Genomic DNA, 10,941 nt, shown 5'->3' with positions numbered 1-10,941 from the left:
ACGAGAGGTTGGTAGCTCGGGAAGGAAGACAGCCGTCCCCAGAAGCACAGGCATGTGGACCGAAGCCGGGCTCTGTCGGCGATCCGTCTTCCCCGGGCCTCTCCGTCACGGCCACCTGTCGGCTTCCTAGTGGGCTGCGGCTCCAGCTTTACGTTCTCCTTACCTTTCCCCGGCCTCTTGTCCTCGTACATCCATCTCATACGTAAGGGCATTTCTGGAACAACACTTGTTCTTCTATGTAACCTGAGGGCATTCCTGAAACTTCAGCAGCTTCGGACGAATGGGCATCCTCTCCTCAAAACGCGGAACGAAGGAAAAGGAAGCAGCGGATGCCATGATTTAAGCGTGGAGTTGGGTGCAGTGTAGGGTGAAAGCCCAGCTTGCCGTGGCGTTGGAACCAGTACTTCACCACTGCCGAGTGCCAAGAGTACATTGTGTAATGGCCACCAGTTGGTCAAAGCAAGATTTCCATGGCGGCATCCGGCTCGAGACCAGGGATGGATTTACGGGATCCTCTTTGGGGCTTGTTAAAGCCAACGCCATCTCTCCCGTCCGGCGGATCAGGATTGACTCTTATGATGAGATTTGGGTGCAGTCTAACGCTTATTACATTTATCGATCACTGCAACTAAATGGCGACCAATCGGTCAAACATAGATTTCCACAGTTCCTTTCTGGAATTCGGTAAGTTAAAGCGCGAGAAGACGAACAGATGACGGAGTGATCCGTGCAAAGCTTTATTCCTCTCCCTCCGTCGCTCGTCTTCGTAATTAAGCCGGTCATCGCAGCGAACTATATCCGGTCTAGGCTGGTCGACTCGACTTTCTCGTTCGGAGCTCAAATCTGAACCGAACCGTTAAGGATTAAAGTGACTCGAAAAAATGGTTCGATTTCATTAAAAGTAAGATAGTTTTAATCGGTCTAAAGACGATTAATCTGATTATGTTAATCAACTTATAATTTTAAATAATTTAACAACTATATTTTTAATCAATCCAATCTAATTGAACTATAATGTTGGTTCGATTGGATCGACATGATAACACTTATACCTACTTCATCTGTAAACCTTGGTATTTAGACTGATTTTATTAATCGATCGATTAAAGATTTAAAAATATCATGCTCCAAGATGATTCGGGAGTGAGTTTTATCATTTTTGAAGCATGTAAGCTAAAAAAAAACACTTTTAAGAGCAAAGAAGAGGACTTACGAGCTCTTGGTTCCCATACTCTTCAATCAATGTGAGACTAAATAACCTCCAAAAAATATCTTTGAGGGTAAAAAAGATCAGACTTATGAGTTATTGGTTCCCATACTCTTCAATCAATGTTCTACTTTCTTTCTCCCGTGATGAAGCCCACTCCTAACCCGACTACTACATCTGGATAGCATACGATCTTCCCTGAATCATCCCCCGACCATCTTGGGGCCTCATTGAAAACTATGAACATTGTTATCACTACTCTTTTAACATAGTAAGATCATACGGAATAAAGGTTGATAATCTTTTGCACTATTATAAGCACCGCTCCCCTACTCGTTGCCTCTCAGGCACCACTTAGTTTGACCATACCGAACTGGAACTAAGGAGTGGAAAGCATCCCCATGAAAGCACAATCGATAGAGGTTCCTCTTCTATGAAGTCTCATTTTCATAGGAGATCAATTGGACGGTGAGAGCACACATACAAAAAGGCCGATAGCATGTAAATCTCTATTTGACTCACTCATCGATAAGACTCATAGGATTTTAGTCTCCTTGATAATATCTTAAGCATTGAAGGTGAATCATCAAAAAAATATCAACATTTTATTTGCTTTGCATGATCAGATGCACTCGAGAACATAACTCTTATTTGCGACATCGATAGAGTCGATGAAACACAAGTCTATTGATAAGTTTGAAAAATTTTTTTATAAGTTTGAAGGGAAGATATCTATTTACAGATTGGTAAGTACATATGAAAAAATATTATTGACATTCGGGTTAGCCCGATATGGTTTAAACTTGTAAGCACAAGGTTTCTCAGGTATCTCTAAGATGAAAATACTAAGCTCCTGAGAAGATCATCTAAGGTGTTATATACACGAAGATCAATATCGAAAAAAGTTTTTCGAGTCAATCCCTCCGATACCTAAATTAATAACCCAAGGTTGATGAGTCCAATCACTAATGATAAAAAATATCTCATTGATTAGGTTAAAAATAAGTTTTTATATCCAATAACAAAGGAATAATATATTTTTAATAATTTTATTTTAATTTGAGATAAATGTTCACGTACACAAATCGATGTGGATAATTTTTATCTTTTTCATTCTATCTGAATATTATAACATAAGTCGAATAATGATTGATCGATAATATTTTTTAATTTTTTAAAATATTAAAATATTATATAAATTTTAGATTATTACGCACGTGTCGACGTTATGCGCTACGGTTTAACGAAAATCTCTATCAATTCTTTTTTTAAAATCACTCGTGGATTTTGAGGCAACGGGCCCACCTCTCCATCACTTCACCCGTGGAGACTTCAGCTGGAATTAAAAAAGGAGCCGTGTGAATCACGCACCCATTATTTTACGAGTTCTCTCCCTGCCCTGACGCTGACCACTCCACCGACGCCACGTTGGTGACTGCGTTTCCTGCATTCATTGCCATGAATCCAAAATATGTATGTCCCATTTGCATTTATCCCACCCTTGTTTTTTACGCACGTGGCCGACAATATCAGTGCATGATTCCCCTATCGCTTATTCTTCTTCCTCGTGAAACTTCCTCCTGTTATTTTGACGATAAATTAAGCACCGGTGAGTCTTCCTCCACAGCCACTGCATCAAAACTCACCTCAACCTGTGACAGAAGAAACCACAACAACTCTCACACGACTATCCTAAAATGTGGTAGGGAAAAGGCCAGCAGGACGTAATTTGTTCATATATGTTTCCTGCCATGCTCTTGACTCATATGGATATTATAAATTATCATTATTCGCCTCGTTTGGGAGATGGATACATCTGCTTCTATAAATAGCAACCCAAAGTGCTCTTCTTCTCCATCATCACTTGACGATCCATTTAGGGAAATAAAGAAGAGGATATGGCGACTCGCGTTCCTTTAGCGTTCCTCTGCTTCATGCTCTTTGCCTCTCCCTTGCTTGCTGCTAAAACCTTCGATTTCTACTACCTAGTCCTGATGGTATAGTGCATCTCTCCCACATTATTTTCCTGTACCTAAGTACAAATTTCAGCTTGATCGGATGGTTCACCTATGGCTCTAATCCATCATTATCAATCTCTAGCTCCCATGAAAACTCTGTCCAAGATGGCTCAGGGAAGCTAATACATAAGCTATGGATGATAACTTGCTTTACCTAATCATAAAAAACCAATCTAGATGGCGATGATGCATCTATATCTACGCTAACGTTCTCCTGTTGCAATTTTCTATCTCACTGGATAATGTTGATTCATCTAACGTTTGCCATCGATTGCCCGATCGCAGTGGCCGGGAGCGTATTGCGTACAGTCTGCTTGCTGTCGTCCAACAACGGGCCTGCCCAAGAACGATTTCTTCGTTAGGGGACTGTGGCCTTTCGACATCACCACCGGGAAGCCCGTCACCAAGTGCAACAGTGATCCCTTCGACATCGACCAGGTGTATATAACTAGTTAGCTTCTCTCTTCTCCTATGTCCCAATAAGCCAAACAACATCACCAGCAGTTAACTTCGTCTGATACATATATATATGAATTGCAGCTATCGGGTTTGAACGACGACCTGAACTCGTACTGGGCTAACCTGAAGTGTCCGAGCAACAACGGCGTGGTGTACTGGAAGAAGTCGTGGAAGACTTACGGTGTCTGCTCTCCCATGAACGAGACCGAGTACTTCCAAGCGGCACTGGACCTCAGAGCGAAGGTTGATGTGCTCTCGCTCTTAGACAAGAAAGGTAACCTTGAAACACCAGAAACATAACAACGGAGAACGACCGACCCAACCTTTCTTTCTTTCTCCTTGCTGATGAAGCAGGTATTAAGCCGTCGTTGTTGTACATACACGGTGCTTCCGACATCGAGAAAGCCATCGCAGAGGGGATCGGAGCAACGCCTGTGATAAGGTGCAGCAAGGGACTGCTGGGACTGTTCCAACTGTACGAGATCTACATATGCGTGGCTAAGGATGGGAAGACGATCATCGAGTGCCCGGTGAAGCCGCGGTTCACGTGTTCCGAGGAGATTCTTTTCACCCCTTTCGATACCAACAAACTCCACAGCGTGCCGCCGGCGGAACTCCCCGTCTCAGATGAATGATTAGAGCAAACGAGAGGAAGTGTTTGGGCTGGCCGCACTCGGTTCCTCCGAATAAAGGATCTGGCCTTTCCTTTTGCTTATGAGTTATGACCAGTCTCCTTCTACCTGCTTATATTGCTTTGGACGCCATCTTTTCTTTCTCCTCCTTCTCTGCTATGGCAAAGAGAAACTCAAGCAGTATGCATGGTGCTAGTAATTTCCGCTATTAATAATTAGAATGAAAAGATCTTTCTCCCTGCTTAGCTTAATATTTCAGATAAATTGTGATGGTGGTTGTTGGGGAACGAATGTGTCGTGGCTGCTGAGTCAGCACGGCTTGATCCACGAGTCGATGTCGAGAGCCTCCTGTCGGTTGAGCTGGTTGTCGGAGCCGACTAGAACCTCGAGTCAGGGGGTGGGTTGGTTGATGGCTCACCACGGGGCGCCGGTCCACGACTCCCGAGGTTGGGTTTCCTTCCTGCAAAAATGACCTTCGTCGGGTGATCCCCGACTTTGGCACATCCGATGAGCAAGTCAGTTGTCTCCCTTTTTTTCTCCCCTTTTTGGAGGCCGTGATAGAGGTCTTTATATTGCTGTGAGAAAGTCGGTCATATGTGAATTGGCATAGTGGACACAGCACGATATTAGTACGGATTTTGGCTTGGTGTGCGGGCGTTGCCGTTTCGGGATTACCGGGACCAGATGTGTCGAACAGTGTCTTGGGGGTATGGGTTCTGACGCAACATGTGGCATCAGCTGTGACGTGTCCGCGAGGCAAAACATGCCTTATTAGTGGTGATATGGATGATGCATGAATAACCTGATTCGGCTCAGATCTATATGCATAACAAATCTAATAGAGTCAAATGTTCAAACATTCCATCGGGGTTAAATACAACTCGAACAATATGGGTTTTTTGATCTTGATCAGAAGTGATCCACTCATGTCTCTAATCTTGATCACTCTCATCCAATACTAAAGATATACTGATCACATTGTATGCTAATTTAATTTTTTAAAAAAATATATAAAATAAATCAAAAATATATGTCACATCAAAAATATTGTAAAAAAAAGAGAGAGATCAAAATAAATAAAATTTAACATAAATGAGAATAAATTTCAATCGTAAATAATAAGATAAAAAAGAATAAATCAATTAAAGATAAATTACTCAATACCAACTTTTGAGATTCAAAATCACATCCGATATATTTTAGCTTGATGCTTTAAAATATAGTTAGATTAATTTAGTTGATATCGACTAGCTAGATAGGTTGATTAGAATCTTGACTATCGATAGTAAAATTTTTGGATTAAATCTCGTTTTCATCATTTTGACAAAAAGAAAGTTAAATATCATATAATAAATAGTTCATCCAACAGTAACACAACGAGAAAAAAGGACAGCATTGTTAGAGGAATAAAATTGGTTAGCAACATAAGGTCAGAAAAGACTTGAGGAGAGAGAGAGAGAGAGAGAGAGAGAGAGATAAAAAAGGCAGATAGAAGGAAAAAAGATACTGAAAAGATAAGCAATTGGACGAGAAATAATAATTCATTCCGGTTTATATTTAGGGTTTAATATCGTTACAGTACATGGATTGGAACGGGCAACGATATAGTTCTGTTGCATCATTGGCTCGTCGGGCATGCAGAGTCGTACAAGATTGATCTGGGCCGTCCAATTTGGGCCGTGCCCGATTGATCTGGCTGTGGTGTCGTGTTGGATCGCGTCCGAGTGCTTCGTTCCGCCAACGGCACAATGGCTCGGTCGGGACGAGTGACTCCCTCCCAAGAGACGGACCCAAAACAAACGAAACCATTCCACAGCCGCACGAATCTCAAACATGCTTCCCTCTTCCATCGGACGAAACATGGTGTCGATGGCGGCCCAGTTTGATTGAACCCTCGCTCGCGCCGCCACCCTCCGCACCTGCAGCGGCGGCGGCGGCCCCCACCCCACCATGCCCATCTCCGCCCCCAACACCACTCCACGCCCAACTTCGACCTCCTCCATTGTTTTCATTGTTATGTTCAGGAGATCCTCTTCCATCCTCCTCCTCGTCAACCCCGCCCATCACCTCCGATCTGCCACTCCAACCTCTTCCCTCTATCCCACCCACTCCTCTAAGCCCATTTGCAGCAGCGCTGGTCGCATAGCCGACTTGTTAGAGATACTGGCTCCTCTCGATCACGTCTTCCGCGGCGACTTCCATGTCAAAGGCTACGTCAATTCGCTCAGGAAATGCCTGCGATCCGGGGATCATCGCATGGTGAGCTCGCTTCATGCTCGTTTGATTACACGCGGATTCGACTCGGATCTTCTCTTGTGCAATGTCTTGATGGATATGTACGCAAAAGTTGGGCTGATGGGCTGTTCCGCCAAACTGTTTGATGGAATGACCGAAAGAGATTTGATCTCTTGGTGCACCCTCATCTCTGGCTTCGTGCGTTGTGGCTGCATTTTAGAGGCCTACGGTGCGTTCCGGCTGATGCAGAGGGCCGGTTGGTGTCCCAACCATTTCGTGATATCTTCGGTTCTGAATGCATGCTCGGCATCTGGAATTCTCGAAATGGGCGTCCTCGTCCATGGATTGGTCATCAAGAGGGGATTAGGGCTTGATAGGTTCGTGGAGGTCGGGCTTGTTGGTGTGTATGCTAAATGTGGGGATTTGGATGATGCATTGAAGGTGTTCTATGAAATTCCGGTGAAGACCCCAGTTGCTTGGAATGCTATGATTTCGGGCTATTTTTTTAATGGATTCCTTATTCATGCACTGGAGCTCTGCAGGGACATGTGTCGTGTTGGGTTTGTTATGGACTTAGTGACCTTGAGAGTTGTGACAGCTGCCGCATCAGCTCTGCAAATTTTGGAGCTTTGCCGGAACCTTCATGTTTACTCCGTAAAAGTTGGTAAGGATGCTGACAGCTTTGTGGTAGCTGAGCTTGTCAAGTTGCTCACGGCGCTGGGGGAAGTGGATTACATTCGCAAGCTTCATAGAAAGATTAGAAAGCCAGATGCAACTTTGTATTCCTTACTAATTTCGGGATACCATTTACATGGTTACAGAGAAGAGGCCGTGAAACTAGCAGAGGAACTTCTTACCTTGAACTTGAGTCTTAATGAAGGAGCCTTAGTTGCTATTCTTAATCTGTGCTCTTGCAAGGAGGATGGCACCCAGATCCATGCAAATTTCTTGAAATCCGGACACCTGTCTTGTCTTCCAGTGGGCAATTCTTTAATTTCAATGTACGTCAAGTTTGGCGACATGGTGAATGCGCATATAACGTTCAATAGCATGCAAATACATGATGTTGTCTCATGGACTGCAATCATCGCAGGCCTCATTCAGAACTTGCAGTTTGCAGAAGCTATTGAGGTTTTCTGTGCTTTTAGGACAAGCGGAATTCTTTTGGACCAGCATTCTGTGGTAACAGTTGTTAATGCCTGCACTGGCCTTCGAGATGTAGACAAGGGCAAGCAGATTCATTGTCTGGCTCTAAAGCTTGGATTTGAACTTTCCGTCTTTACAAGTGCATCTATGATCAACATGTATGCTAAATGTGGCAACATCAACAGTGCTGTTAGGCTTTTCTCCTGCATATCCTTGCCACATAGTCTAATTCTGATAAATGTCATGCTTGCTGGGTACTGCTGGAACTTTCAACCAGAAAAAGCTATTGACCTTTTTGTAAGGAAGCATCACTTGGGGTTTGTTCCTGATCAGTTCAGCTATTCTACTATTCTTAGTGCTTGTGCAGATATGCAGTTGAGGAGGGTGGGTGAGCAAATTCATTGTTGTGTAGCCAAGAGCGGATTTTTCTCAGATGTTGTCACCGGAAATGCTCTTGTAAAGCTTTATGTCAAATGTGGGTGCATGGCCAGTGCTTGCAAATTCTTTTACAATATGAAAAGTTGGAATGCTTATTCATATGCGATTTTAGTGCTTGGTTACGTAGAAAATAGAGGAAGCACTGCAGCACACCAAGTGTTATTTCAGATGCAGCAAAGTGGTTTGCATGTGAAGCCCGTGTCCTTTGGCAAAATTCTAAGGAGCTGTACTGATTCTGCAGCAATTGATCTTGGAAGACAAATACATGCCTCCATAGTGAAGATGGGTCTGGATTCAGATGTTGACATGGGAAATGCATTAGTTGGAGCGTATGCAGAATCTGTAAAGACCCATAATTTCAGGGAGGTTACTGATGATATGTCAGTAAGAGAAGAGGGGATGCCAGATTATGTGTTCGCTGGGTGTCTGGAGGATGCCATTGTTAGAGGAAAGAATCTTAAAGCTTTTGGACTGTATGAACTGGAAAAGGTAAAGAAAGGTACCTATTCTTATGAATGTTTGGTGAATCCCTACCTGAGTGCATTTGCTACTTGTGAAATGTATCAAAATTCTGCCCTTCCACATTTGGACAATGAACATACAAAGTACAGGATACACGATAATTCTTCAGATATGATTGAAGATATCTTAGAAAGCAGAGTGTTACTACCAAACTCCATTGATAATGCATATGCCAAAAAAGTACATCGACCAAGTGAGCTACATGAATTGATAAATTTGGAAAAAGTTTGGGACAATGCTCTTATACTGGTCTTGTTAGGTAACAGCAAGTTGAGTCTTTTGGATGAAAGAATGGATTATTTCAAGCCAGTCAACCGATCATCGGATGGTGCAAGTGGAAATATACTATGCATTCCAGTTTGAATAAGAGAGCCATATTAGACAGATGCAACAGGAGAATTCAGTGATCGCATATGTACCAGAGTCACTGATTCTGCTTGGGTTCAGAATTATTTTGGCTTTATGCTACAGCGATGGGAATATGGAGCTGTAACAAGAAGCATGGCAAGGTAACTATATGCGATGGAAACTGAGTCATCCAGTCTTAGTCCCTAATATTCCAACTTTGTGAAGTAGATGATCCAAACTGGAGGTGAAGGGTCAGCAGTGCAAGGATACGGAGGATCTCATTTATAATTGTGTATGGAGAAAATGAGATGACGATTTTGTTGCACAGAAAGAAGAAAGTGTAGAAGCTATCTATCTTTTCAGAAAGGCAGAAAATAAATTTCTGCTTGCATTTATTTTAAATCCAAGAGAATTTGGAAGGAATTGGTTGTTTTTCCAAGTTCAGCTGGTGCCAGAAACTCCGTTGCTTTAACCTTTTTTGTGATGCAGCATTTGGGCTAATTAACTGCTTCATGAAGGAGATACATTTGATAAACTATACAAACTCTCAGCTTCTATTGATTAAACTATACATTTGTGCCCAAAGAAGTCTCCTTAGAGAGACCCAAAAGTAATCATGAAAAAGGTCAGTAATGTTCTTAAGAAATGAGAGTATAGATTTTTTTTTTTATACTTTTGGGCATGATATTTTTAATCAAATGGAGTATGTTATAAGTTGCAGTTCACTGCAGCACAGGTGCAGCATATGTGGATTTTAACAATCAGCCATTGCATGCCTAATCATGTGAAAATCTCTAAGGTACAATTAAAAAATTCTGATGGTATAAGCTCTTCCTTTCTTTTTTTGTCTGTTGGAGGTCATTATGAACTTTAAACTCTCATTGGATAAGAAATATTTGGATAAGACACATTTGGTCTTGTACAATTGTCGTCAACATAAAGATATATATCTGGATGATAGGGACTGAAGAGGCAGATCAGTTCAAGATTCTCCAGTATTTGTCCTTAAAATCACAAAAAAATAGAAAGATTGGGTCTCAGAAAAACAACAGCAACTATGGATCAAAAGCAGCTCAATTGGAGGTATGCCCTGTAATTCTCAGTTACTTCTTGTGATCTGCAATGAGTTCTGTAATATTAGTTAGATGCCCCATATCTTACTGCATTCCCTGTTATTATGACTGATGGTTGTGCTAGCTTTTTCCAAGTTAGACCATGCATATACCTGTAACATGTACAAAAAAGTTAAAACTTGCATAGTTTTATTTCATGGTTTTATATTTGTGCTCTGCTCTTGTTATTTCTGGTACTTCATGGTTTCCTAGTAAAGTTAAAACTTGCATAGTTTTCTTTCCTGGAGTGAGGATTCTGATGGTGGTTCAATTATATATGATCTATTGTAAACTTGGTTTAGAAAGTAACATAGATCTTCTACTTGGTGATATGAATAGGCTTTTCAGGTTGAAGAGTCATGTTGCAGTGAAGAAAAAGTGAGGTGCAAGTTGTAAATCCAGGCATATAAGCTATATTGTAATTGTTAAGGACGACAAATTTAGTAGTTCATAGGCTGCATGCAAATCCTTTTTGAGTGTCGAATTCCATTTTGTGCCAACTATTCTCTATCATTTCTTTCATTTATTTATCATATTCTTTTTTAATTCATATAGAAACCTGTCTTGGTTAGGTTGTTGCTACTCACTACCATATAGACCAAGGGCTAGAAAAAAATGCATGTGATTTCCTACTCTCTTGGAAATCATGATGAACATATTGTGCTTGATGGAGCCAAGTCTCTCTACGTAAACTCATCTTGGTTGGATCCAATTTATTTTTCTTTATGGTCAAAATCACAAACAACTGAAGAAATGGAAAATAGAGCTGCATCAGTTAAAATCTATATCTATACATTTTTTTTTTACGGATTAGGTGACCTAAA

The 10,941-nt window shown here is 41.7% G+C and overlaps 2 protein-coding genes across 4 annotated transcripts; both read left to right on the top strand.

The window, feature by feature from the left end:
* The first annotated feature begins 3,045 nt into the window (after positions 1–3,045).
* LOC103980975 (ribonuclease 3) lies at positions 3,046–4,561 on the top strand. Its single transcript, XM_009397530.3, has 4 exons — positions 3,046–3,204; positions 3,511–3,663; positions 3,766–3,958; positions 4,039–4,561. Exons 1-4 carry the CDS (start codon positions 3,106–3,108, stop codon positions 4,317–4,319), a joined length of 726 nt encoding a protein of 241 aa, XP_009395805.2. The 5' UTR covers positions 3,046–3,105; the 3' UTR covers positions 4,320–4,561.
* A 1,553-nt stretch (positions 4,562–6,114) lies between these two features.
* LOC135586070 (pentatricopeptide repeat-containing protein At4g18520, chloroplastic-like) lies at positions 6,115–10,643 on the top strand. 3 transcript variants are annotated; one of them, XM_065103305.1, is made up of 4 exons: positions 6,115–9,630; positions 9,742–9,804; positions 9,967–10,088; positions 10,457–10,643. In XM_065103305.1, exon 1 carries the CDS (start codon positions 6,267–6,269, stop codon positions 9,018–9,020), a length of 2,754 nt encoding a protein of 917 aa, XP_064959377.1. In that variant the 5' UTR covers positions 6,115–6,266; the 3' UTR covers positions 9,021–9,630; positions 9,742–9,804; positions 9,967–10,088; positions 10,457–10,643. The 3 variants fall into 3 exon arrangements, with proteins under 3 accessions (XP_064959377.1, XP_064959376.1, XP_064959375.1); XM_065103304.1 differs by having other exon boundaries at positions 9,737–9,804; XM_065103303.1 differs by having other exon boundaries at positions 9,727–9,804.
* The last annotated feature ends 298 nt before the right edge of the window (positions 10,644–10,941 follow it).

Source organism: Musa acuminata, chromosome BXJ2-4, assembly GCF_036884655.1.
Source record: "Musa acuminata AAA Group cultivar baxijiao chromosome BXJ2-4, Cavendish_Baxijiao_AAA, whole genome shotgun sequence".
Taxonomy (NCBI): Eukaryota; Viridiplantae; Streptophyta; class Magnoliopsida; order Zingiberales; family Musaceae; genus Musa; species Musa acuminata.
The sequence above is the reverse complement of the archived record's forward strand: the minus strand, read 5'-3'. Positions and strand labels throughout refer to the sequence as shown.